General features: G+C 48.8%; 1 protein-coding gene across 2 annotated transcripts; it reads right to left on the reverse strand.

The window, feature by feature from the left end:
* Positions 1-288: 288 nt before the first annotated feature.
* On the reverse strand, positions 289-27,677 carry Faxdc2 (fatty acid hydroxylase domain containing 2). 2 transcript variants are annotated; one of them, XM_055602757.1, is made up of 10 exons: positions 27,525-27,677; positions 13,626-13,667; positions 12,228-12,275; positions 10,012-10,103; positions 9,809-9,912; positions 7,590-7,711; positions 4,005-4,210; positions 3,540-3,642; positions 3,112-3,278; positions 289-1,861 (listed from the first exon to the last, which is right to left on the reverse strand). In XM_055602757.1, the coding sequence occupies exons 3-10, from the start codon at positions 12,273-12,275 to the stop codon at positions 1,669-1,671; spliced, it is 1,035 nt and encodes a 344-aa protein (XP_055458732.1). In that variant the 5' UTR covers positions 13,626-13,667; positions 27,525-27,677; the 3' UTR covers positions 289-1,668. The 2 variants fall into 2 exon arrangements, with proteins under 2 accessions (XP_055458732.1, XP_055458731.1); XM_055602756.1 differs by lacking the exon at positions 13,626-13,667 and having other exon boundaries at positions 27,525-27,676.
* Positions 27,678-27,730: the final 53 nt, after the last annotated feature.

Consider the following 27,730-nt stretch of genomic DNA (forward strand, 5'->3'; position numbering starts at 1 on the left):
AATTGGGTTTCCATTGCTCAGGATATATGCAAGAATTCCTCATGCAGTGTTTACTGTCCTCTAAGACCTGCCGCTTTGCTAGTTTTTTTTACTGTTAGATGGGTGGATGATCACTGCTACCAGTGGCCTATATTCTTTCTGTAGGTTGCCAGGTGAGCCAGACCCACCTCAGTCACATTCGTTAAGAGTGGCTGTGTCAGTTGGCTCCTCAGTTACGTGTCCTTAGATCCCTAGTGTTTTGCAGTGGGGCGGGGAGGGGGGGGGGAAAGACGGACAACAACCACAATCTACAGAGTTAAAAGGAGGCTTTATTTACATGCTTCTTTGCCAGAGATACTAAAATATTATTTGCCAATATTAGGGCCGTACAGGGACAAGCCATGTACCCTTGACAGCACCTCACAGTGTCCATTTCCTGACTTCTTGTCCTGCCCCTTTTGATAATAATGCAGAGAGCATTTCTCGGCTGCCATCTTTCGATGATGCTGGGGTTGGGGAATGGGTTGGTGTTTGAAGGAATAGGAGGGCACAAGGTCAGAGGTGGTGGTACTCAGAGGAGGTACTCAGTTGCCAGCAAGCCCAGCCTTATGTGGACCTCAGTGCCATGGGATGAAGCCCTGTTCTGTAGTTGGTTCTGAAGAGCTGGTCTATCAGACCTTCAGGTTTCACTCTGTTGTAAAGGCTGGCTCTGAACTGAGCCTAAGTTCTGAGCAGCTGGTATTACAGTACAAACTACCCAGCTGTCTTATTTTACTTTATAATAGGAGTTTTCTTGATTGACCTTGACCTGAAAATATAAGATCATCACGGTTGTGCTGAAATTTGACAAATGGTGATGGTGGCAGCCTTCCAGAGCCAACTTTGATGCCAAGTTCTTGGGATCTTGGGGCTCCTAACCGCTGCCAGAGTAGGGGCCTGGCAAAACTTTACTGGAGAAACCCTACTGCTCTAGTATTCCCTGAGCCTGTTCACTATTGATTTACCATTTGAGGGAAGATGGACCTGCCCTTTGTCCATGTTTTCTAAAGCTCATGGTTGTGGGGAGAAGACTGTGATTTGGGTTTAGAGAGCAACTGACTTGGGTCTTCCCCAAGATGGGCAATCCTGGAGCTCAGCCCAAGTTTGCACACAGGCTAAAGCACAGGAGCTAGAGTGCACGTCAGTTGAGAAGCTCCAGTGGGCTGTCATTGTTCCTTCTGAGCGACTTGTATCTGTAGAGGGCGAAAGTAAACCATGCTTCCTTGGGTAGGAATCAGGAACCACATCTAGTATGTCAGCACATCTGACCTGTGTTGACACGATACCCTGGTTTGGGATGTGAGAAAAGTTTGTAACCAGGAAGCCTCCAGTGCCACTACGACCCCATTCTGTAGGCCACAAGGAAGCTGTATGGGGATTGGAACAGAGGACTAGAGAATTTACCCAGGCTCTGTGATTTTTTTTCTTTCCTGGCTGGCCTCCAGCCTAAATAGCTTGTTCATTTTCCCTAAGTAAATTCCTAGTCCTAAGTGACATGAGAAGTACTTTTGGGGAAACCCACATCCCATGATAGCCTTGTCCAGGCAGGAAGCCTGGCTTCCCTCCGTGGTAATGGTACAGTCCTTAGAGTATGGTGGCCAAAAGAGGCAAGCTGTTAAGGGTGGCATGGCCCCAGGCAGTCTCCACATCCTACTTGTGAGGGAACAGCCTGGATGGTCCAACTAGACTCTCTATTTTCTTTGGAGGATCAGGAATGCTCTCTGAAAGTGGGGTGAAGCCCAGCAGGATGACATGTCTCTCATAGGCCTTGGTCTGCTTAAACATGACGTCAGTCCCATGTAGGTGGTCCAGCACCCCCAGCACCCCATAGCACTGGTTGAACCTGAAGGAGAGAAGAGAATTGCCCAGCTAACGATGGTAGGAAGCTCTGGGTCTCCCCTTATTTCCCAGCCCTCCTTTCACCATGCTGCACAGCCATGCCAGACTATTCTATGCCTAGAATATTCTTTTGAAGGGTTCTGTTTGAGGATTGTTTAGAGTTTTTGTTACTGTTTAAGAAAGTCTCAGCAAACTGAACTGAAATTCAGTTGATGGCTTTGAACTCTGGCACTGCTTCTGCCTCAGTGTCTGTCGTGGTATTTTAAGTTGTGAGCTACGGTGTCTGATCACTTTTGAGCTGGAGGATTGAGCCCTGGGCCTTGCACATTAGGCAAGTGCCTGCCCTTTTTGTGCGGCATCCATGACTACGTGCACAGAGACCAGAGTGGGACATTAATGTCCTCCACTGCCAGCCAGCAAGCCCCAGCTAGCCCATTTCCTGTCCTCAAAGCTGGGGCTCTGGGTATGCACAAGGCGTTTATGTGGGTACTGAGATCTGTAGCTCCCGCTGGCCTGGAACTCTTCACTGCAGACCAGGTTAGACTTGCACTATGTCCACCTGTCTGCTGAGTCCTCGAATTAAAGGTCTGCTACCATGCCCAGCTTCAGCAACTACTGAGCCATCTCTCTAGGACCTACCTACCTACCCCTTTAATCTGATTTTGGTGTGCAGAAGTTACAATTTTGTACAGACCAACGCTTGTTCAGGTAGGTTCAGAGACTCCCTGCATCAGAACACCATGGAAGACATTAGGAGGCAGGCTCCCAGGCCGCACGCCACAGGTACGTCGACTGCTGGGTTTGGAATGGGACCCCAAAACCCCTGTACTAAGTGTATCTGGTGACCCAGAAAAAGGCCTGGGATGAGGCCATTTGTGATGTGGTGCCTTTAATTCCAGCACATGGGAGGCAAGGGCAGGCAGATCTAAGTGTGAGGCCAGCCTGGTTTACATACGAAGTTCCAGGGCAGCCAGGGCTACACAGGAACACTGTATCAAAACCAAGAATAAAAGTCCATGATGTTTAAGTGTGCCAAGTTTTCATGCACGAGGGTTCTGAGGAGACAATTCAAGGCTCACGAGATTCAACAGGGCCAGAGCCCAAATAATGGTTAAATTTTCTGACTGCAGGAAGGACCTGGTGTCAGAAAAAAAAGGAAAATCTCAAAGTAGCAACTTCCCTGACTGGTTCACACATAAGGATGGAGGCACCACTGTCCCATGAGACCCTTGAGCAAGGGTACTGTTCGCTTACTTGAGATGGTGGTAGTCATGGAACTCAGGTGAAGGCAGAAAGGGCAGGTGATAGCCACAGTGGGCGATGGTGGTGATGATGAGAGCCAGGGAAAACCACACAGTGATAGAGGACAAATGGGAGCCCATTGCTAGAGGACCCACCATAGCTGGTATCATGTTGGAAGCCTGCAAAAGAAAGGATGATTCCAGGAGATGGAGGCACCCAGCTGGGTGCTCACTCTGCCTTTCAGAGTTGTAACTTGGGACGCACTCAGCTTCGCCATCCTCTGCAGCAGAGTCAGGCTGTAGCAGGTTGCTGGGGAGAATAAGATACTGTACACTTAGGTACCTGACATAGCCAAGAGATCGCAGCTGTTCACTGGGAGGAGGAAACAAGGCAGGGGACCAGCAGCCTCCACTTCTGGGGCTTCAGAGGCTGTTACTTACCACGTGTTCTATAGGGTGGGCATAGATTGACGTCACACCAATGGGTGCTGTCCATTCATGATGTTTCTTGTGAATCTTGTACAACTTTGGGTGGTGAAGGAGCCTGGAAAGATCATTTCATAGTTGGTAACTGCCAGCTCCCACTTTCCCTCCATCCCAAGGAGACCATCAGAAAGCCAAGCTGGTAATGTGGTCCACATGTGAGGAGCAGGCATCTATTCCTTGCCCTCCTCTAGTCTGATTGTGGATGATAAGGTTGGTTTGTATTGCTTGCCAGCCCCAGGTAATGAAGTAAAACGAAAGGGAGGGCAGGAAATGGATCCATTCTTCCGTACAAGTAGGCCAGCTATTTCTTTGCTGGGCATTGTGTCAAGTTGGAGAATCGGTTGTCTCTGACGACAGTTCAGGGTCCTCTCCTGAGCCATCATCCCATGGTGAGGCCAGCTGTGCATGTAGGGAGCTCACCGGTGTGAGTAGTAGAACAAGATTTCCTCCACAAGGGTGAAAAGGGCCAGCTCCACAAGGAACCAGTGGAAGGTAGGCAGCTCTCGAGAGCAGGGGTCTCTCCTCCACTTGAAGAAAGGATAGACGACGACCAGCATGGGCAGAGAGATCATGGTCTGGTTGAAAAAAACTGTGTGGATAGCCTGACGTAGCTTCGCGGGGTCTACCTGCCAGAGGACAGAGGAATAGGGAGAGTGGGAGCGTGACAAGTAGGGCTCTACCTGACCTGCTCAGGGTGGGCTTCTGGGAGTGACTGGGTAGTCCACAGTCTGGGGCTGGCCGTGGTGAGCAGTACAGGCTTGTGCTGTCCTTGGCAGTGTCCCACCAGAGCATAGGCTCTGTGGGCTGCGACTGTCACTGCCGAGTTCTGACCCACAAAACACCCAGTGTTCTACAGGGACAAAGAAATACCAGTTAAACACAGAAATGGATAAGCAGTGACAATTCACTCAACCATCTTGATGAAGGATTCTGGAAGAGGTTTTAGTGATCTGAGAGCAGGCTGGCTTGCCCTAGCCTCACACAGAGAACAAAGAATCTGCCTGGATGGGAGGCCAGCATGGGCAGGTCCCCAGACCTCCCTCAGCTCCCTCTGCTTGGGGCCAATCCAGTGAGGCTGAACAGATGAGAAACTTGTTCCAGGAGGAAAGGCTAAATGGTGGCTTAGTTGTCAGCCTTAGAGCTGGCAGCCTCCACCCAGTGCCCCTGTGGCTACAGGATACCTGCTGGGAATATACAGCCTGAGAATTAGGCCACTGGTGCAGTCTACAGAAACAGGAAGGAGGCAGCAGCCTTACAGGAAAGAGACGAGAAACAACAGCAGTCCTCCAACGTCTCATACTTGGAACAGTTCAGGAACAAGTTATAGATTGTAAAGTATTTAAATATTAATCTGAAATGCTATGTAGATGAGTCTCATATATTTGTCCTACATTTCTGTCTGCCTGTCTGCTTAAAACTTCTTAGCTATTAAATGCTTGGAAAAAGACAGCCAGGAGGAAGAACAGAGACCGTATAAACAACTCTGAGAGACTGTATAGATAGCTCTGTCAGAGAGCTTTGCCTCAAGGGCGAATGTAACAGCTGGTAGTGTGTACTTGTGTTAAGTAGGGCCAAGGTTTGGTTTTGGTTTTTGAAACAGTCTTGGGGGCTGGAGAGATGACTCAGTGGTTAAGAGCACTGACTGTTTTTCCAGAGGACAGAGCTTGATTCCCATCATGCATATGGCAGCTCACAACTGTCAATCCAGCATCCTCTTCTGGGTACTACTGCATATATGTTGTACATAGACACACATGCAGGCAAAACACCCATGCATACAAAATAAAGGAAAAAATTGAAATAGTGTCATGTAGCCCTTCTGAACAATCCTCCTGTCTCCCTTTCAAATGCTTGGGATTCCAGATGTGTGCCACCACAGCCAGTGTAGGTTTGTGTTCTTTTTTTGTTTTGTTTTGTTTTTTTGTAGAGATGGAAAAATTAAAGCATTTATGTGATAATTCAAAGAGAAACAAGCTGGGTTGAGAGAAAGACAAGGATGTAAGAAAGAGGAAAGAATGCCAAAGCCATTTCCTGGAGCAAAAAGGACAGGAGCCAGGAGGGGCGGCAGTCACAGCCCTGGACAGAGCAAGTGACCCAGAGCTGTGAGAGCTGGCTGTGGGGCCTGCTTTCATTTCCCAGGTGTGGGAGAGGCCAGGTTAGGAAGGAGGTGTTCAGAGAGGAGAGGTGTGCCTAAGCCAGGAGGAGGTGGGAGAGTGACTGTGTGGGCAGGCTGGGATCCAAGGAATGCCGGATCCTGCTGCAGTCAGCACCTACAACTAGCCAGGATGACATGGTCCCAAGGTCCTTCCTGTGGCTTCAGACAGTGCTCTGGAACTGAAAATCCCCAGGGTGGGGCTGAGACATGGCTTGGTGGGTAGAGTGCCTTCTAGGTATCCTGGGAGTCCTGGGTGTGATCCTTAACAGCATAACCCTGTGGTGGGAGAAGGAAGATCAGAAGTTCAAGGGCATCCTCAGCTACATAGCAAGTTGCAGGCTAGCCTGGACTACATGAGATCCTGTTCAGGGTGGGAGAGGAGAAGAAAGAAGAGGTTCTAGTCTATCTAGTGTCCTGCCTCTGAACCATGACAGTCATCACGAAGATGATTAGCCTTGAACATGAAAGCACTAAGCCAAAAGGTCTTACAGGCCAAATAGTAACACAAAGGCTTCCAAGTCTGTTCTTCCAGGGTGGGCTGAACCCCCCAATGCTGGTAGCTGTCATCTCAGGAGAAGACCATTTCAGAGAACTCCATCAGGACTTTTTCCCCCATCTTGCCTTTGGTGCCAGGCTGGGCAGACTGCCCTGGGAGCGGAGGTGACTCATGCAGGAAGGCACCTGAGCAGTCTGAGAGCTGATTGTCTGGACAGGGTTTGGGTGGGACCGTGGAACAGCTTGTTTTCAGAAGCAGCCTCTGCCCTGTTGTGTAAGGGAAGGTTGTCTCTGCAGGTTTTCAGGGCACAAGGAAGGCCAGCGCAGTGCTCAACCCCCACAGTGAGCAAGCAGGGCGGCTTAGAAGCCAGGGTGGTGTTCCCGCCTCGCCGCCATGCTTGCCTGACAGCTCACACTGGCTGCATTGGATGATGAAAGAGACTCCCCCTTTAATCTTAGCACCTGGGAGGCAGAGGCAGGTTGGTCTCTGGCCATGGAGGTCCAGGATGGCCAAAGCTACACAGAGAGACCCTGTCTCAAAATAAATAAATTAAAAAAATAAATTTCTGAAAATAACTACCACATACATCCAGAGTCTGAGCTACCATCTGCTGCAGTTGGGGTTGCCTCCCTTGAGACAGTGATGTCTGCCGTCAGATCCATGTCTCAGCGCCATGGTTAAAATGCTGCTGCTGTCTCAGGCTGAGGCAGTTGTTTCTCTTCCTCGTATGTTGAGCACAGTGTCATGGGGCAGCCTGGGGTTGGACTCAGGAGACCAGCACTTTGGTCTAGACTGGCCACTGGCTAAGTAGCCTTTTAATTTCTTTTTTACTTTATTTATTTTTTATTCAGAGAGAGAGAGAGAGAGAGAGAGAGAGAGAGAGAGTGTGTGTGTGTGTGTGTGTGTGTGTGTGTGTGTGTGTAGGTGCCTTTGTGCCCAGGTGTGCATCTGGAGGTCAGAGTAAATGGAGTCGGTTCTCTTCTTCCCCTGTGTGGGTTCCAGGGATCAGACTCGGGTCTTCAGGCTTGCTGAACCAACTTACTGATGGGGTCTCATGTAGCCTAAGCTACTTTCCTATTTCCTGCGTAGCCAAGGATGACCTTGAACTTCTACCCCTCCAGCCTCCACTTCCCGAGTGCTTGGATTATAGCTGTGCACTCCCACTTGTGCCTTGGGGATGGAATCGAGGGCTTCGGGCTAGACAACCACTCTACCACCCTACCGACCGAGTGCCCCTCCCCCCCAGCTCCTGCTCTCTAACCCTCTGAATGCAGGGCAGCTCAAAGAAAAGTCTTTGACTCGCCCTGACTTTGGTACCCACATCCCCGGCACTGACAGTCGCAATGACACTTACAGGTTCATTCTTCCCAAGTTGGATGCGGTAGCGGGAGATGAAGGTGGGTTTTCCTGTTGTGTCCACCAGCAGCAGAAGGCCGTTGAAACCCCAGAAGCACAGCACAGGCATGAGGGCAGCACCTGAGGCGGAGAGCAGAGAGACTCAGGGCATCCCAGCCACCTCGGGGGCTCACTCGGCGGCGAGTGTGCCCGGATCTATCGCCTGCCTGGCGACTCACTGCTCATGTCATGGAACCTGAACAAGTGTATTTTTCCTGTCTTTGTCCCCCTTCCACCATGTGTGTTCGTGCGTGCGTGCCTGTGTGCGTGTTTGCGTGTATGTGCATATGTGTGCGTGTGTGTGTGTGTGTGTGTGTGTGTGTGTGTGTGTGTGTTTGAGACAGGCTCTCACTGTTTTGTCCTGGCTGGCTATGTAGACCAGGCTGCCTTGCACTCACAATAAATTGTCCCCTGCTTCTCTGCCTCTCAAATGCTAGGATTAAAAGTGTGCACCACCACACCTGGGTTTTTGGATGTTTTGTTTTTCTTTATTACTTGTTTTGAGACAGGCTCTCATTCTATACAAGGCAGGTTTGAAACTCACTGGATAGTCCAGACAGACCCCCAAACTCACAGCGATCCCCCTGCTTCAGCCACCTCTGGGATAACAGGTGTTGCTGCTGTACCCTCTCAGCACAGGCACTGATGATGCCTCCCTTTCCCCTCACATGTTCCTGTTTGGATGATGAAGCCACGTGACCACCTGGTCTATTACTCCCCAGTGCTGACGAGCCACTGGTCAAAGGCAGGAGGCTCAGAAGTTCCATGGCCATCCTCAGCCACCTAGCCCATTCTTGGACATCCTGGGATACATGAAAGCCTGTGCCTAGAAGAAGAAAACTAGAGCCTAAAGGACAGCTTACTAGGTAAAGCTCTTACTAGATAAGCCTGATGACCCGAGGGTCACCCCTCAAACCACGGAGAGTGCACAGAGCCGTCACTGATCCACCCACATAATGTGGCACACGTATGTCCATGCCCACATCACAACAACCAATAAAAATTAAAAAGGAAATCCTGACCAAAACACACTTCATCTAGCTTTTTGTTTCACGCCCCACTTCTCATGTCTTTAATCTCCTACCTATGGCAGCCATCCAAGGGACACAGCTGTGTTATCTGACTTCACTGTGGCCTCTTACTAGATTGTAAACCCTGAGAAACAAGGACACTGTTTCACTGACCTCTGTCTTTGTACCCTTCTAGTCTTTTCCTGCCCCATCAAACAGTGTCTGGGGTAGAAGGGACACAGGAAGGACTTGGCAAGTGTGGGAAGACCACTGGGAGCCCCATTCTGCAGGACAGTTGGACAGACTCTGACGTGAAAAAGGAGACAAAGCAAGTGCACCTAGGTTTGTGCCTAGAAATGCTGATACAACATCTGTAAAAATAATAAAAGCTGGGCAGTGGTGGCGCACGCCTGAGATCACAGCGCTTGGGAGGCAGAGGCAGGCAAATCTTTAAGTTTGAAGTCAGCCTAGTCTACAGAGTGAGTTTCAGGACAGCAGGGGCTACACAGAGAAACCTTGGTCTCAATCAATCAATCAAAATACGTGAGAAATAATACAACACAAATAAAAATCATGAGAAAACCTGAAGTTGAGAGAGAGAGAGCTCCCTCAGTGGTTAAGAGCACTGGCTGCTCTTCCAGAGAACTGGGGCTTGCTTTTCAGTCCCCACGTGGTGGCTCACAAATATTTGTAACTCCAGTTCCAGGGAAACCAATACCTCTGACCTCTCAGCTCCTGTATGAACACGGTACATGGGCACACACTCAGGCACACATGTAACCATAGAGCAAGCAAACAGTATTTTTTTTTTTAATCACAAGGAAACACCCAGAGCAGCCTAAACATCTGTTTGTAGGAGAACAGACTGGCAAACTGAAATATTAAGCCCTTGCTCATGTGACAAGATGACTCCAGGTACTCCATTAAAACCTTGGTTAAAAACAGCAGGTGGGCAGGTGGTGGTGCATGCACACTGTAATCCTCACACTCAGGAAACAGAGGCAGGAGGATCTCTGTGAGTTCAAGGACAGCCTGGTCTCCATAAAGAGACCCCGTCTGAAAACAACAACAAACAACAACAAAAGAGCAGATTGGGCCTGTAAGTAGTAGCAGTAGCATGGGAAACGAACAAATGTGGGGCCCGACACACCTCTGGCTGGACTCTCACCTATAATGAACAGGAATAACTCGTTGCCTTCAAATGTAGACAGCAGCTTCTCCCACTGGGTCTGCCAAAAGTAGCCGGAAGCACCCCAAAATGTCTGAAGATGCCTTGGGAAGAAAATCATTCAAGTTTCTGGGAGAAGACTGGGAAGCCAGCTCTTTCGTGCTGTGCCTCTCACCCCGGAGGCCTGGAGGGAGCACACTCACCATGTGACCGAGTTCCAGAAGGCCACAGACAAGAGCAGCCCGGAGCCCAAGATGAGAGCTGTCCTCCTCATGGAGCCCCAGATGTGTCCTTCCTGCAGAAGTTGGGAGTGGCGGACCGGTCAGGCTCTTGCTGGGAGCAGGCTGTTGACCTTTCCCCGCCTGTGGAAGGCCCTTTCCCTACCAAGGGTTGTATCTGAGTGTGTTTATGAGAATCAGGATCTAGGCTGGGGGAGGGAAGAGGATTGCCCCAACTACAGCAAAACTGTTGAGCAATGCTGCAGCCCAGAGCTGGATAGGGAAGGCTTTTAAAAGCTGTTCCATGTGTGTGCCATCAGCCATCAAATGCATCCAAAGTCCCCTTTTTAATCAGCACAACTACAGTCAGGTGTGGTGGTATTCAGCTGTAATGCTGGCTCTTGAGAGGCAGAGGCAGGGAGATGGGAGTTCAAGATCAGCCTGGGCTACTTGAAACCCTGTCTCAAAAAGGGTCCCCTGACAGGTGTGCATGTGCGTGCCAGATGCCAGTCTTGGGTGCTGTTCTTCAGGAGCTGTCCACTTTGTCTTTTGAGACAGTCTCCAACAGGGACCTGAAGCTCACTAATGTAGGCCATGTTGGCTGGCCAGTGAGCCATGGATCACTGACTGTGTTTGCCTCCTAGAACTGGGATTACAGCACTGTGTTACCCAGCTTTTACATCCTTATGGGGACTGAACTCAGGTCATGTTCAGAGGGCAAGTTCTTTACTGACCAAGCCATCTCCCTAGCACCAGAACTTGTTCTCTGACGCTGTCACCCTAACTTTGACAAGCTCATTTGGGTTATTCCAGTGAATCCCTTTACGGTGTTCTAAGGACAATTCAGCAACTTTCTGGACTGTTTGTTTGTTTGTTTGTTTGTGTTTTGTTTTGTTTTTTTTAAAGATATCGTCTCACTGTGTATCTCTTGTTGACCTTCAGCTCACTCTGTAAACCAGGCTGGCCTTAAACTCAGAGATCTGCCTGATTCTGCCGCCCAAGTAGTGGGATTAAAGGCGGGGACCACCATTGGGGGATTCTTAAACTTTTGGAGTCCATAAACTGAACTGGTCAATGAAAAGTTGAATTTCAGAGCTGGGCACCGTGGCACACACCTTTAATTTCAGGATTTGGGAGGAAGAGGCAAGTAGATCTCTGTGAGTTCAAGCCCAGCTTTGAATTATATAGTGGGACTTTGTCTTAAAAATTAATAAGCAAACAAACACAAATGAATAAATATGAGTCTCAGTGGTTAAGAGCACTTGTTATTCTTGTGGAGGACCGAGGTTCAATTCCTAGGACCCACATGGCAGCTCACAACCATCCATAACCCCAGTTCAAGGGGACCTGATGCTTTCTTTTGACCTCTACAGGAACCAGGCAAGCATGTATGTACATGCAGACAAAGCACCCATACACATAGAATAGATCTTTTAAAAAATTACAAAAATTAAGACCAGCGGTGGTGGTGCACACCTTTAATCCCACCCTCAGGAAGCAGAGGCAAATGGCTCTCTGTGCTTTCAAGTTCTACATCCTGGTCTACAGATTGAGTTTCAGGGCAGCCAGGACTACACAGAGAAACCCCGTCTTGAAGAAGAGTAAAAAGAAAGAAAGGCTGAACTCCATTTACAGCATTGGATTTCCTCAGCTGGATTTCCTAATCTCTGCAGCAGGCCAGATTAAGCACAAAGGTACCCTGGGAATGCAAGGGACATGCAGCACAGGGCTGAGCTGGGTCAACGGATGTCCCTTCCTCTCTCAGAGCATGAAAGTTCTATTATCTTTTCAGATCCTGAGGCAGCCAGGATCAACATAGGGCAGCTGTGGGCTTTCCAGTTCATACCACACACACACACACACTCACGCAGGTAACCGAGTCCTTGTGTACTCATAAATGGATTTGGAGTCTGGTGCTCTCTGCCTAGTCATGTCACCTTGGAGAGCCACCCTTAAAGCCTTGGGGTTTATAAGGAACATAATAGAATCAGGGCCTGGTGGTACAAGCCTTTAATTCTAGCACTCAAGAGGCAGAGGCAGATAGAACAGGTCTCTGTGAGTTCAAGGCCAGCCTGGTCTACATAGTGAGTTCCTTGCCTGCCAGGGATATGTAGAGAGACCTTGTCTCAAAGAACAAAGAGGAACAGGGGCATATGGTGACCTGGTACCCTTAACTAGCACAGTGGCTGACAGGGGCTTACCTGGGTGGCCTTCTCGTGCCATCTTGATCCTCCCATGTCCCCTGTCATCTGGAAGGTAAAGCACAGGTTTTGGAGTCCCTGCCACATGTGGCTGAAGAGGAGACAGTGGAGCAAGTCAAGGCTGCCACCAGACAAACAGATCCTAAGATTTACACTGGGGGAATAAATAAGCAGGAAATAGCCGGGGAAAGGCCAGAAAGGAAGAGTGATGAGGCGGTTGGAGACGGGGAACGTGAGACCTTCCAACTTTGAAGGCAGAGCTTCATACAGAACTGGTTGGCGGTGGGGCTGGAGAGATGGCTCAGCACCGCTGCTCTTACAGAGGACCCAGGTTCGGTTCCCAGCACCCCCATGATGGTTCAGAACCACCTGTAACTCCAGTTCCAGGGGATCCTGTACCCTCTCCTAGCCTCCTTCGGCATCACAAGTGTACGTGGGACATACACATATGTGCAGGGTAAACAATCATGCACTTAAATCTCAGAGAAAAGGGTCTGGACTTGTGTTTGTGTTGTGGCGACTGCACAGGAGCACGGGTCTCTGCGGAGGCCATACACATTACCTGGAGGTGGAGCGACAGGGTGTTGTGGAACGCGGAGTGTAGGTTTGGGGACCTGGACTGAGTCCTCTGACAGAGGGAGCACCGCTATTGGCTGAACCAGGCTCCAGCCCTGCCCGTTCTCTTCATTGCATTTGGAAGTGCTTCTAATAGGAGTGTTTCTCAATAGCTGACTTGGAGCCCCTGCTCTCCTGGGACAGCTAGGACATGCTGAAAGGCCCACAGGGTCTGGTGCCTGCTTTGATTTGGCCTTGGCCTTGCTACTGAATATCCTGTCTGTTGCAGCTTTAATGAGCCCGTGGAAAGATACTCAGCTTCACTAACTAGAAGGGACAAAAGAGCCTGTCACCTCACACTGGTTAGGACACCTACTGTGAAAATGTAACACAGGGCTGGGGGATGTGGCTCTGCGCCTGGAATGAGCTAGCTCTTCGCTGAGTTCCATCCCCAACAGCCGGAGGGGGAGGGTCTCGGAGTTGACGGATGGATGCCTGTAACCCCAGCACTCAGGGGTCAGGAAGACAAGGAGTTCAAAGTACGAAACTTCCGAGTCTTTTAATTTGGACCCAGGTGTGCTGGCACAGAGCTGTCGTCCGATGCTGGGGGACAAAAAGGACGCCTGAGGCTCACTGGCCGGCCGGCCAGTCTGGCTAAATCAGAAAATGGAGGTTCAACGAGAGATCCTGTCTCAGAGATTAAAGTGGATGGTCTGGCACGGTGGTATGTGCCTTTAATTTTCAATTACAACATGGCAGGCAACCAGGCCACGTATATAAGGTGAAAAGCGGTTGGTGAAGAGCCCCAACTTCAGCTGTGGCCTCCATACTCATTACACATACATGTCTCTGGTAGGCACTCTCAGCATGGTCTAATTCACAGACCTAAAAAAAAAAAATTAATTAGGCTTTCTGAGACAGGGATTATCTGTGTATCCCTGGCTGTCCTGGACTCTCTTTGTAGACCAGGCTAGCCTCGAACTCACAGAGATTCCCCTGCCTCTGCCTCCCTGAGTGCCAGGATGGAAGGCATGTGCCACCATGCCCGGCTATTAGGGCCCAACTTCTGACAGGACTTGGTACTACCGAGTCACGGATTTTCCTCCCCCTTTCTGTTGATATTTAACTGTACTCTTTCAGACGGCATGCTTGGTTTCCTTTGCTGGATGCTGAGTAGCTGCCACCTCAGGAAAGCTGCTCCCCTTTGGCCCACTGCAGGCAGGAGAGCATGCTTGTCAGTGCCTGGAAGCAGCTGACATTCCCACCGAGAACGACAGGACAGTAAGCAAGAACCCACCGCCCACCTGGATCCCAGCCCATGCCAGGGGTAGCTCAGGCCAGAAGAGGGTATTCAGAATGCTTGGTGTGGGGTGGACTGCTGGGCCTGCTTATCCCCTGCCCTTGAGCAGCAACTCCCCGGAGGTGCCAGGCAGGGGTGAAGCAGCTGGTGGCAGGACCTGGCAGAGTCATCTATACCACAAGGAAGCCTCGGGATCCTCTTCAGTGGACACTCCAGAACGGAAGCACTGCTCCGAGCCTGAGACAGACTCATCTTACATCAATAAACTGGCTTATAAAGGGACCCAGAGGATTGTTTTTCGAGGCAGGGGTTTAATAGCCCAAGCCAGCATTGAACTTGACTTTGAACTTCTGATCCCTCTGACTTCATCTCCCAAGTGCTGGGAGTCAAGCCCAAGGTTTTGGGCCTGCTAGGTGTCGTCACTCATCCATCAGAACCATGTACCCAGCCCAGACATTTTCCTTTAAATCGCTGTGCTGGACTCTCTTTGTAGACCAGGCTGGCCTCAAACTTAGGAAGATCCTCCTGCCTCTGCCTCCCTGTAATTGTCTGCTGGGATTTTGGCATGCATTACTGTACCTAGTTTTTGTTTTTTTTTTTTAAACCTTATTGACCTGAGAAGTCCTTGTGATTCTACCCTGGTCTGGTCCATGTCTCTCCAAGGTCAGAGTAACTCCCTTCACAGACTTTCAGGACTCTTGCAGTCCAGGGATCTGAAAAAGTACATTGCATGAAGCCCAGGGAGGTAGGAGCCTGGAGACTTTAGGGCTGAGGCTATTGACTGTCTTGTAACAGGGAGCCAACTGTCCAAACGTCGAAACAAACACTTCAAGTTGGTGGGGTGGATGGGGTTTGTTATCTACACATCTGCAAAATGGCTGCTGACAGCATAGCCCTGGCTCACAGCTTCCTCTCTGGCGCTGATAGGCAGTATGAGGTCAGGATGGCCCTCTCAGTGGGGAAGGAGGCTGGGGATGGTTTTGAAGGTTTGCCCTTTAAGCTTCCGGAGCAACCCAGGGAACCTCCCTCACAAGTCAAAGTCTTCTCCCAGCATCTAATCAGCACCTTTATCCTCACCAAGAGCTCCTCAGACTTTTGGTGGCCTTTGATCCTTCAGAGTTCATCCACACCTTCTAGAAGCTTTTGTCAAGAACTCACTGTTCAGGGTGCTGTGGCAAACTCTGGAGGGATAAACCTGAAGAAGAACTTTCAGTTCAGGCCCATAAGCCCATCCTTCCCAAAATCGATTTCAGAAGAGCCACTCTAGAGGTCTGCGGATGTGCGTGAGAGACTGAGGGTCAGTGTCAAGGACAACCTCGCCTGCATAGTGAATTCCATGCCAGCCCGAATACATATTAAGATCCTCGATGGGCGCCCTGTTACTTGCCTGTAACCCTAGCACTCTGGGAAGCAGAGGCAGGCAGATCTCTGTGAATTCCAGGCCAGCCTTTTCTACAAATAGAGTCCAGGACAGCCAAGGCTACACAGAGAAACCCTGTCTCAAAAACAAACAAAAGCGATGAATTAAAGGTGAATTAATAAATGACTTCTAAAACTAGTGGACCTGAGCTAAGAAACTGCTGAGGAAGACAGAAGCCTTGAATGCCCAGGGCTCTCCCTGCCCTGAGACACGTGTCTCTAAACTCACAGTGAACTGTTTGATCCCAGATGGCTTGCCTCAAACTTAAGATTCTCTGGCTTCAGCCTCCCAGGTCCTCCTGGGATTTTGGTGTATACAGCGGAAGCTGAGCTTCAGTCAGAACATATATGTTTTCCAGTCAGGATTGAAAGGGCGGCGGCTGTAGCTGAGTAGGTAGAGTGCTGACCTAGCGTGCATGAGGCCCTGGGCTTGATGCCCAGCGCTGCATAAACTAGGAGGAGTGGGCATTTCTGTGAACTCAGCATTTGGGAGTGGGGGAGGGGGGTTGATAGTTCAAGGTTATCCTCGGTTATTTAGGGAGTTTGAGGCCTGCCTGTGCTTCAGGAGACCTCCGCGTCAAGAAGGTGAACGTGGTGACTGCCACTAGAGCTATTCCTTTTTGCCGTTAGCAGTTTCCATGGAGACGAGGCACACCCTCCAGGGACACAGCACTCCCCTCTGGAAGCTCTCCGTGGGGTGCAACCGAAATCCACATTTCTTGTGATTTATGTGTTTGCACCGTGTGCATGCTTGGTGCCCATGGAGTTGAGAAGGGGGTGAAAGAACCCCTGGGACTGGAGTTAGGGAGAGTTGTGGGCCAGCATGCAGGCGCTGGGAACCAAAGAATGTGGCTCCTCTGCAGCAGCAGCCGATGCTCTTAACTGTTGAGCCATCTCTCGGGTCCCTCCAGGTTTTTGTTTGTTTGTTTGTTTGTTTTTAATGTCTACGTTTTTCATGTGTCTGTGAGTGTGGGTGCGTGTGAGATCAGCGTTGGTGTTGCTCTTCAGCCTCCTCCTTGCTTGAGACACAGTCTTCGCCAACCACTGGGCTGCCCACCTTGTGTCTGCCTCCCCTCTCCTTACAGGAGCGCTGGAGTCACAGACACATAGCACTGCAGCTGCTTTTATATGCGTTCTGGGGGTTCATGTTCAGGTCCTCATGGTTTTCTAGAAAAGGTTTTCACCTTCTGAGTTGTCTCCTCAGTCCTTGGACAATCTCACTGTTACCCTCTTGTTTCCTTTGGAAAACATGAAGCTTGGAATTAAAGCAATATTCCATTGCGCTTCTTATTATTTTAAAATTTATCTTATTTATATGCGCACTGCAAGCCTGCCTTGCTGTACTTTTTTAAAATAATGTTTTTGTCTTATATGTATGGGTGGTTTCCCTGTGTGTGTCTGTGTATCACACGCCTGCCCGCATTGTACTTCTTGAGATTTTTGTTCTCTAACATAATCTTGTTTTTTGTTTGTTTATTTTTGAGACTGGGTTTCTTTGTGTAGTCCTGATTGTCCTGGAACTCGCTCTGTAGACCAGGCTGGCCTCAAACACAGAGATCCACCTGGCTCTGGCTCCTGAGCACGGGGACTAAAGGCGTGCACCACCACTCTAGCCTAACTGTGAAATCCTGACATAGGAGCCAGGCGCAGTAACACTGCAAGTTCAAGGGGCTGGAGAGATGGACTCTCACTGCCTGCGCCCACATGGTAGGAGAGAATGCACATCCAGCGGCTGAACTCTGAACTCCAGCTCGGCACACTCACACATTCTCTCTCTCCACTCTCCCATATCACATAAAGAAATGAATAAAATGTAGCTTAAGAGAATCAAAAGAGGCAGGGGAGATAGAGGGCCTGTTTAAAAGCATGTACTGCTTGGTTCCTCGTGCTCACAGTATGTGGATAATACCTGCTATTAACTCCAGCTCCAAAGGACCTGACACCATCTTCTGACCTCCACAGGGTAGATTTTGTTTTGGTTTTTCTTTTCTTTTTAAATTTTATTTTACATATATGAGAGCTCTATTTGCATGCACACCTGCATGCCAGAAGAGGGCATCAGATCTCAGTATAGATGATTGGGAGCCACTAGCCATCCATGTAGTTGCTGGGAATTGAACTCAGGACCTCTGGATGAGCAGACAGTGCCCTTAACTGCTGAGCCATCTCTTTACCCCCTGGTTTTTGGTTTTTCCAGACAGGGTTTCTCTGTGTAGCCTTGGCTGTCCTGGCTGTCAACTGCTTCCAGACACTAACTGATAGGCATGCTCTCCTTTCTCTGGGCAAGGTAGAACACGCCTTTAGTTCCAGCACTCAGGGAGGCAGAGGCAGGTGGATTGATGTGAGTTTGAGGCCAGCCTGGTCTACAGAGCAAGTTCCAGGTCAGCCAAGGAGACACAGAGAAACCCTGTCTTCAAAAACCAAACCATATCACTCCTGGCATTCACCCAAAGGACTCTATCCTTGATATCTCAGTGACTGTTCTACCATTGTGGGGAGACACCATGACCAAGGCAACTTTTAAAATAAATATTTCATTGGGGCTTGCTGACAGATTCAGAGGGGTCAGTTCAGGATTGTCGTGTGTGTGTGTGTGTGTGTGTGTGTGTCTGAAGTCAGGCAGGCATGGTGCTGGAGAAGTAGCTGAAAGCTCACTTCTGATCTGCAAGTTGCCCGCCCCCCAGTGACACCTTCCTTCTAACCTAACCGGGTCACTCTTCCCAATCCTTTACCAATAGTTCCACTAACTAGGGACCAAACATGCAAAAATGGCCTGTGGGAGCCATCCTCATTCAGATCACCAAACCCTACCGCAGAGATGCTTGTGCGTCCGTGTTCACTCCTATCCTTCTCACAATATCTAGGACATGGGATCAGCTTAGATGTCCATCAGCAGATGAGTGGATAATGAAAATGTGGTGCCTACACAGGATGGAATTTTGTCCAGCCATAACGAGAAAGTGATATTATGAGGTTTGCAGAAAAATGGATGAATTTGGAAAGGATTATGCTGTGAGGTAATCCAGTCTCAGAACTGCATGTTCTCTCTCAGATGCCACTCCGTGTGTGTGTGTGTGTGTGTGTGTGTATAGATGATGGAACCAGATAGGAGAACACCAGAGGGGAAACTGGGCACACAAAAACACAGAGCACCAGAGAGCAGAGAGGAGGCCACAGGATGCAAGAGAACAAAGCCGGTGGGGAGAATGGAGGAGAAGGATGAACAACAGCAAATTTGTTTTTTTAATGAAACTAACGGTTTGTATGCTAATAAAAAGAAAATGGAACTACTCAAGAAGAAAAAGGAGCTACCATTACCAGCCAGGTGCGGAGGGCATGCCCTTAATCCCAGCACTTTGGCGCTCACAGGGTTAACCAGGCGCACTTAATGACGTCAGAGCACCGAGATCTCTATACTCTCATCTCCACTAAGTCACTGCTTACAAGCTGCTGAGAATGGAGTAATCATCAATGCAGTGCTGTGCAGCCAGAACCCCAGCTACTTAAAAGCCCCCTTGGAAAGCTTAGCAGCACCCTGGCTCAAAAAAAAAAAAAATTGAAAGAGGTGTGTGTGGGAGGGAGGCAGCTGGAGAGATGACTCCAGTGGTTCAGAGTACTTGTGTTGCAATCATGAAAACCAGAGTTGTCTTTGTTTTTGTTTTGTTTTTAAGACAGGGTTTCTCCGTGTAGGCTTGCCTGTCCTGGACTCACTTTGCAGACCAGGCTACCCTTGAACTCACAGAGATCCGCCTGCCTCTACCTCCCTGCGTGCTGGGCCCATCATGCCCGGCTTAAGCCTCTTTTCTTCACAGCTCCATTGCTTCTGTAGCCAGGGAAGGCAGCGCCCACTCTGGAGGTCACTGAGTGGTATAGAGTGAGGCTGTCCAAGTGTTTGGCTTCCTTCAGCCAGCTGTATGATGTTTTATTTGTGAGTTAATTAAAATAAAGTGATTTTATTCCACGAAAAATTATGTCTTTTTTTTTTTTTTTAAATAAAGGGAGGTGTAGGGTGCAGCTCAATGAGGAATTTCCCTGCATATGAGGCCCTGAATTTAATCTTCATTATCACAGTGAAAAGCAAGGGGAGAGGGAGGCACAACTTAATTGCTCACCAACAATCAAAACTGAGGTATAGCTAATGGAACAGTACTCAACCATACAAAAACAAAAACAAACAACAAAACAAGGAAAAGCGTACTGTTTTCAGTAAGACCTGTGGAGCTGGAGACCATGCTGAAATAAACCCAAACATAAGCAGGCACCAGAGCTTCTCACTGATGGGCTCTAACGAAGCTGACCTGACGCTGTCAGCTGAGAGAATAGTGGTTCTGGGAGTGGCAAAAGCACAAGGGGTCGGGGGTCACTACAGCCTTTGAAGTTACAGTTAGATCGGAGCAGACTGACTGGGGTACTGTTGATCAGTGAGACCTCCCAATCCTGGACCTGTGGCAGCCATGGTCACTTAGGAGGCAGAGCTGTGGGGACCAGGTACTGCTGAAGGCCAGGGACGAGGGGCTTGCCCTGTTCTGCTTCAGACACACTTGTGGACCAAACGGATGGCTTTACTCTGGTGTGGGAAGGCCCCCGGGGCTGTAATTCCCGGGGGAATTTGTCTACTGCCCCTGTGATTTCCTGAACACCCTAAGCTTTCCTAATGTGCTGTTTGTGGCTGAGCCATGCCAACATGCCCACGAACTGTTTCTGGAGATAGTCATCAGATACCAGAGTCCTGGAAGATGAGGTACAGTGCATGGTATTTATGTCAAGTGCTTTGCTCCTGAGCTTCTCTCTGCCTGGCCTAGACAAATCGTCAGTTTTATGAGGGCAGAGAAAATTTCTAACGGGGGTCCTATAAAAATTACTTCATATTGTTCGCCAACAATTCAGTTCAAATTAGTGATTTTGACAAGTATAATTAATGACATTTATAAATATGTAAAATGATAGTTCGATATTCATTTTTTGGCGATAGGATCTAAATGTGTAGCTCTGTCTGGAAATCACAGAGCTCCTCCTGCCTCTGTTTCCTGAGCGCTGGGATCAAAGGGGTGTGCCTCCAGCAACATCTCTTTGTAAGATGTTTCCTTTCTCCCTTTCTCCTTGAAGGCTAAATTATTTTTCTCTACCTTTAAATTTTTTTTTTGGCCCACACCATTAATCCCAGCACTCAGGAGACAGAGGCAGGAGGATCTCTGAGTCCCAGGCTAGCCTGGTCTACAGAGTAAGTTCCAGGACAGCCAAGGCTACACAGAGAAACCCTGACTCCAAAAACAAAAAGAAAAACAATGTTTTAAAATTGGGCTGAGTATTGTGATGCATGCCTTTAATTGAAGCACTCAAGAGGCAGAGGCATGTGAATACTGAGTTCCAGGCCAGCCAGGGCTATGTCGGGGAATGCTGTCTCAAAATTCAATATGTGTATATGTGTCTGTGTGTGCCCTTAGAGGCCAGAAGAGGACATGAGATACTCTGAAACTGAAGTTACAGGAGGTTGTGAACCACCTGATGAGGGTAATGGAAACTGAACTCTGGTCCTCTGGAAGAGCAGCTAGTGGCCTTAACTGCTGAGTCACCTCTCCAGTCCTCTTTTCTCTACCTTTTGAGGTCTCCATAATCTGATCGCCGGAAGTTATCTTAGGCTGGTCTTATTCTGTTGTCCCTTCATGGTGCTAGTTAAAGAACAGCATCACAGAAGTCTGCAGGGTAGATCCCACCCTCGTGATCATCAACTGTGAGAGCAGGAGTTGAAGCTCCAGAACTGGACTCTGACCTCTGGTCCTTCGTGGAGATGAGGCTTTTGAAACTGCCTGAAAGCTCCTAACACTAGGACAGGAGGCAGCTCAGTGGGTAAAAGCATCTGCTAGGCAGGAGCGAACCTGAGTTTGATCCTGGAACCCACATGAGGACAGAAAGCCAGTGCAATGGCTCCAGTCTTTAATCTCAGCACTTGCAGGTAAGATGCAAGGCAGAGATAGGAGACTCAGCAAGAAAGTTTAATGACAGAATGAAAAGAGAGACCTAGCCTCAAAGCAAGCTGGATGGACAGAACCAAGTCCTGTTCCTCCTGCCACCATATTCATTATCCTGCACACATATGTACATACACACACACACAGATGGATAGATAAAAGAAAAATCGTAACATTATCATCTAGCCAGTGGCTTCCTGTGAAAAAACAAATATTCTATTAAAAAAATTTTTTTAGCTTTATTTATTATGTTTACAATGTTCTGTCTGTTCTGTTTTGTCTCCAAGCCCCTAAACAAATAGTCTTGTCCCCCCCCCCCACTTAAGAGTTAATCTGAGTGGGCCTGTCAATCAACTGGACCCCTGTCCAAGGACTTTAAGAAATAGAGTTGGGGGCTGGAGAGATGGTTGAAAGGTTAAAAGCACTGGCTATTCTTCCTAAAGGTCCTGAGTTCAATTCCCAGCAACCACATGGTGGCTCACAATCATCTATAATGAGATCTGGTGCCCTCTTCTGGTGTGCAGGTGTACATGAAGGCAGAACACTGTATACATAATAAACCTTTAAAATAATAATAATAAAAAAGCCTGGTGGTGGTGGCGCACGCCTTTAATCCCAGCACTCAAGGCCCAGACTGGTCTGTGTGAGTTCAAGGCTACACAGAGAAACCCTGTCTCAAAAAATAAAAACAAACAAAAATGGAGGGAGGGAGGGAAAGATCGAGGAAGGAAGGAAGGAAGGAAAGGAAGGAAGGAAGGAAGGAAAAGAAATAGAGTTGGGGTCGGTAGTAGTGGCCCACACCTGGGAAGCATGGATCTCTGTGAGTTTGAGGCGAGCTTGATCTACAGCATGAGTTCCAGGTCAGCCAAAACTACACAGATAAACCCTGTCTCAGAAAAACACAAAACAAAACAAAAAACCAACCAACAAACAATATAATGACATAAACCCTCCCTAAAGATGTCTACCATCAGAGCCCGAGTGGCACACTCCTTTAATCCCAGCACTGGGGGGTGAAGGGGGAGAGGCAGGTGGATAGCTATGAGTTTAGAGGTCAGTCTGGAGTCCAAGACAGCCAAGGCTACACAGAGAAACCCTGTCTCAAAAAACAAATACGCAAACAAAAAGATGTCTATCAGCACAGTGATCTCTCTGGCATTGCCCATTTTCCCGTTTAGAGTGTTCAAGGCTACCCTTTCTGCTCGAGAGTGTCTTGTTTACTGATAGGAACTCTGTCTTCTGTAGGCCACAGCACATCATCTGAATTCTTTTCATGGAGATCAAATGGATCATGGATTGAGTAGGAGGCCCCAGGAAAATCCGTGTTTGATTTAAATTTGCCACATGTAGTGGCAGAGCTTGAATTTGGTGCCCATCATACTATCTGACAAAGTACAGAACGTCAGGATGGTGAGAGTGAGCATCTCGCACTGAAAGGTACCAGGAGATCAGCCTGCTCGCCGGAAGCTCATAAACCAGCATAGCCTGGACTACACAGACAGTGGCGAGTGACAAGAAAGACCTTGTGTCAGATTGAGGTAGAAGGTAAGAAAGATACCCAAGGTTGTCCTTCAAGGTCAGCATCAGCCACATATCAGATCTGAGGCAGTCTGGGACATACAAGCCACTTCAGATTTAAAGAAAAGAAAGGCATTCCTTGTTCCTGTCTCACGCAATAATATTATGTAGCTTTTCCAGATGACGCTATGTTCAGAAGAGTGAGTTGCATTTCAGATCAGGGACACAGTCTGCAAAGAGGAAATGAGACACAATACACACGAAGGTCTGGAGTGATGGCTCAGAGGTTAAGCGCACTGTCTGTTCTTCCAGACGTCTGAGTTCAATTCCCGGCAACCACATGGTGGCACACAACCACCTATAATGTGATCTGGTGGCCTTTTCTGTCATGCAGGTGTACATGCAGATAGAGAACTTACATATGGTAAATAAGTCTTTTAAAAACAATATGCACTAAAAAAAGGAAGTTTCTGGTATTATGATAAATTGATTCTCCCTTAAGGAGAACCTGGCTTGTACTGTGCTTTTTCCAGATTTAATACTTTTCAGCAGTGGCCTGTGGAAAGCAGGTGGGAGGAGCTGTGCTGGCTTATTGAAACAAACAAAAGAAACCCAAACAAACCCAATTTAAATTACACCTTAAGAATCCAAATATTAGCTGGGCTGTGGTGGAACACTCCTTTCATCTCAGCAGAGGCAGGCATATCTCTGAGTTCAAGGCCAGCCTGGTCTACAGGGTGAGTTCTGGGACAGCCAAGGCTACACAGAGAAACCCTGTCTCAAAATCAAAAACAAATCTAAATGTCGGGTAAAGGGTAAGGTGGGGATGGGCAGAGCAGAGACGGCGTCATGTTGAGTTTTATTTGTGGGTCAGTTTTTCTAGATTTTTCTTTCAGAGTCAAGGTTCCTGGGTGTCTGTTTTATAGGCCGTCGGGTCCACATCCCTATCCCCACCCCGACCCAAGTCACTGCTGATGATACCAACCTAAACAGAAGGATCCTAGTTGGATCCTTAGGACAGTCATTGGGTAAACAAGCTTAAAGGAAGGGTTTGTTTACTAGAAAGGGTCCCTGTTTGCTAGGAGCCACCCTTAATCATCCAAAGGGAGCTCTGGGCAGCCTGTATCAGCTCAGATCCCCAAACTTCCAACATAAAATCTGCTTGCCTTATGACCACTTTGCTCTTCTCTGTGGCCCTCCCCCCCCCATCTTGAGGCCCCCAAAACCTTTCTTTCTGCCCATGGAGTGGTCGAGTTTGGCAGTTTCTCTGTGGCATCGTTTCTACGTGTGTATCCCCTTATGTGAGCGGGTGGGGTATCATTTCTATCAAAATGTTTTATTACATTTTAACTTTTTATTTTCTTTTTTCAAGACAGGGTTTCTTGGCTGTTCTGGAGTCACTTTGTAGACCAGGCTGGCCTTGAACTCACAGAGGTCCACCTGCTTCTGCCTCCCTGAGTGCTGGGATTACAGGCCAGCCACCACACCTGGCTTGTTTGATTACAGTTTAATTAGTGCATTTGTGTGTTTGTGTGTGCACATGCAGGCCATAGCACACAGGTGGAGATCAGAAAGCAACCTCTCGGGGGTCAGTTTTTTCCTTCTACTGTGGGCTCTGGGGATGAAACTCAGGCTTTCAGGCTTGGCTACAAGTGCCTTTACTACCTTAGCCAGTTTGAAGTTTAACTTCATTGTAAATATCTTGTAAACTTATCTTAATGATTTTTAAAAAGTTTTTGTTTGTTTTTTCAACCCTTTATTCAAGAACCTCTATTCAGGTATACATGTTACTTCTATCATGTATGAGACCAAGTGTCTCTGACTGCTACATGTATAGCAGACAGGTATAGTTAAGAAACAAATTGCTTTGAGCAGGGGAAATGACAACACAGCACTGGTTGGTTTTAAGACCAGGTTTCTCTGTGTAGCTTTGGCTGTCCTGAAACTTGCTCTGTAGAACAGGCTGAGCCTCTAACTCAGAGATCTGCCTGCCCCTGCCTCTCAAGTACTGGGATTAAAAGCATACCCCACCATGCCTGACTTTATTTTTATTATGATTTATGCATGTGTTTGTGCCTGTGGTTTTCATATGTGAGTACAATGCCTGTGGAGGCCTTAAAGTTAAAAGCAGTTGTGAGCTGCCCAATGTGGGTGCTATAAAGCTCAGATCCTCTCCAAGAGCAGCAAGTGCTTTTAGCCACTGAGCTCTCACTCCAGCCCCTGACATGCTTATGTGGACAGCCCAGGCCTTGAACCGACTCCTCCGCCTCCACTATGAGTGCTGGGGCCACAGGAGAGCAGTACCACCTCCAGCTTGTTTCATCTTCGAGTTGGAGTCTTTCTGTGCAGCCCAGGCTGATCTCATACCTGCATCCTGAGCCGGGATCACAGGTGTGTCCCAGGACACCTGGCCTGATAACTCACAGGCCAAAAAAAACAAAACAGTCTTTACAAAATTGCTGGTATTGCTTTCTGCTGCCAGCCCCAGCATGGAGGAGGCTGACGCAGAAGAACCGGAAGAGTCTATTCAGTAGGATTGCCATCTTGTCTTACAAAACAAAAACAAGCTGGGTGTGGTAGGTTAGGGCTAACATCCCAACCCGTGACTGGTGGAGGTGGCAAGAGTCGGGAACTCAAAGCTAGACTTACCTAATGAGTCTGAGGCCAGCATGGGCTACACAGAACCCTGTCTCAGAAAACAAAACAAACAAAACAAAACAAAATCCTCAAATCCCAAACCAGACCTAGACCTCAGGGACATCTGGTCCTGCCTCTGTTTTGTAGCTCCAGAGACAGCTCCAGGTAGCAGAGGTGACGTGCTTCAGGGCTGGGAAGATGGTGCAGCACCTAAGAGTACTTGTTTCTTAAGCAGGAGGACATGAGTTCAAATTCCTAGAAGTCACATGAAAACCCAGGCATGGCCAATAACCCCTTTCCTGTGCCAGGCAGAAACACAGATATTTATGTGCCTGACTTCCCATCTTAATAAAATAATAAGGCTGCGGGCAGGGTCCCGGCATCAGCCCAGTAGGTTGCACACACACAGGCAGGCATATCCACACCTTTACAAACACACACTAATTACGGAAATAGTTGTTTTTTTTTTTTTTTTAAGTGACTCACTCCAAACCCTACAAAGGCCTCCGGCAGAAGCCAAGCCTTTTAACATTTGTGTTTTAAGCTCCATGCTCTTTAGGAGTTCTGTTTCACAAATGAGGTGCTCACCCCTGGCCTCTACACAGGCTGTTTGCATCCTAGGGAAGTGCCAGCCAATCAAGACAACCTCCTGGCCCGGTCACCAGCCTCAGAGGGCGGCAGCCCAGATGAGCACTTCTGCAGAAGGCTCACAAGGGAAAGGTGCCTGAGACTGAACCTAGGAGATGAAGAACTCCCCCAGAAGGTGAGACTCCCCCTTAGGCAGTGTCCCTCCCCTGTGGTGCTGCTGTCCTTTAAGGGTTTCTGGCAGCTGGGTGTGGTTGTGAGCATTTGCAATCCCTGCTACTTTGGATGCTGAAGCAGGAAGATCACAAGTTCACAGTCATCCTGGACAACTTGGCCAAACCTTGTTCCAGAATCAGATTAAACCGGAGGGGGCCGGTTAGGGAGGGGAGGAGAACGGGTGCAGCTTGATGGCAGAGCACAGGTCTAGCACCTGTAAGGCCCTGGGTTCCGGTCCTTGTGCAATTAAAAAAAAAAAAAAAAGGTCGGAGCACACCTGCTGTGTTTACAGTGGTATCAAAGCACCAAACACAGACTTGGCCTGCAGCCCACACTCAGGAAGCACTTGCTGAATAAATAAACTCAGAGCCCAAACTCAGGAAAGGGTTTTTTTGCTCTTCCCAGAACGTGCCCAGAGCTTGTGGCTGAGCACTTCCCTGTCTTTCCTTCCTGCTAATGACTTGCTTCGTAAAGACAGAAGCTGACCCTCCTTGCATTTATCTTTATCAAATTGACTTGTTCTCTCTGCCTCAGCCAGAAACATCTGTTTGGAATTACCAGCAAAACTGACAGCAGTATCCTGTGTTGCTCGGCTTAGGTGCCACAGGGCTCCAGGGCCTCCCTGCAAACCACATCACCACTGCAACTTTCTACGCAGTTAGCTTTGGTGGAGTCCTTCTAGGACATACTGGCTGTCCAACCAGAAGGCGCTGTACTGAAGGCGCTTTGACCCGGCTGCCCAGCTAACAGCCCACACATCCTTCCAGAGGCTTCGGAGTGTGGCAGCTTGTCCAGTCCTTTTGGGAGGAGGGTCGCCCTCCCAGGAGTCTCATCCAGTTTCACTTCCCTTTTGGGAACTGTCCCCCCACCGGCTTTAGAAGTACACCCAGTACGTTAGAACCATGTCAGTTTTGAGAAAAGCAACGTTATGGAGGAGACAGAAGGTGCAGAGGCCGGCAGGTGGTGCTGACTCCTTGAGGTACCGGTAGGAGGGACGGGTCCACCCACCCTTCTACCTGGGTTTAAGGGGAGAGGACAGACTGATGGCAGGGGTCCACTTGGATGTATCCTAGCCCCTCCCTACAGTTCCCTGCTCACCTCCGCAGAAGGCTGTTTCCAAAACGTCCCGGTCTCCGAGCGAGCGACAGGTCCACTGTTTCAGGTTTTTGTGGCTGCTGCGTAGCTGTCGCTCTGTAGGCTAACCTTGTAGTCACCCGGCTTGGCTTGGGTGGGTCAGGAGGCTGGCCCCGGTGATCGCATTACACGGCTGCCTGCCGACTGGCTCTGGCCAGGCACGTGATAAG

This window comes from Psammomys obesus, unplaced genomic scaffold (assembly GCF_907164565.1).
Source record: "Psammomys obesus unplaced genomic scaffold, mPsaObe1.curated_primary_1811, whole genome shotgun sequence".
Taxonomy (NCBI): domain Eukaryota; kingdom Metazoa; phylum Chordata; class Mammalia; order Rodentia; family Muridae; genus Psammomys; species Psammomys obesus.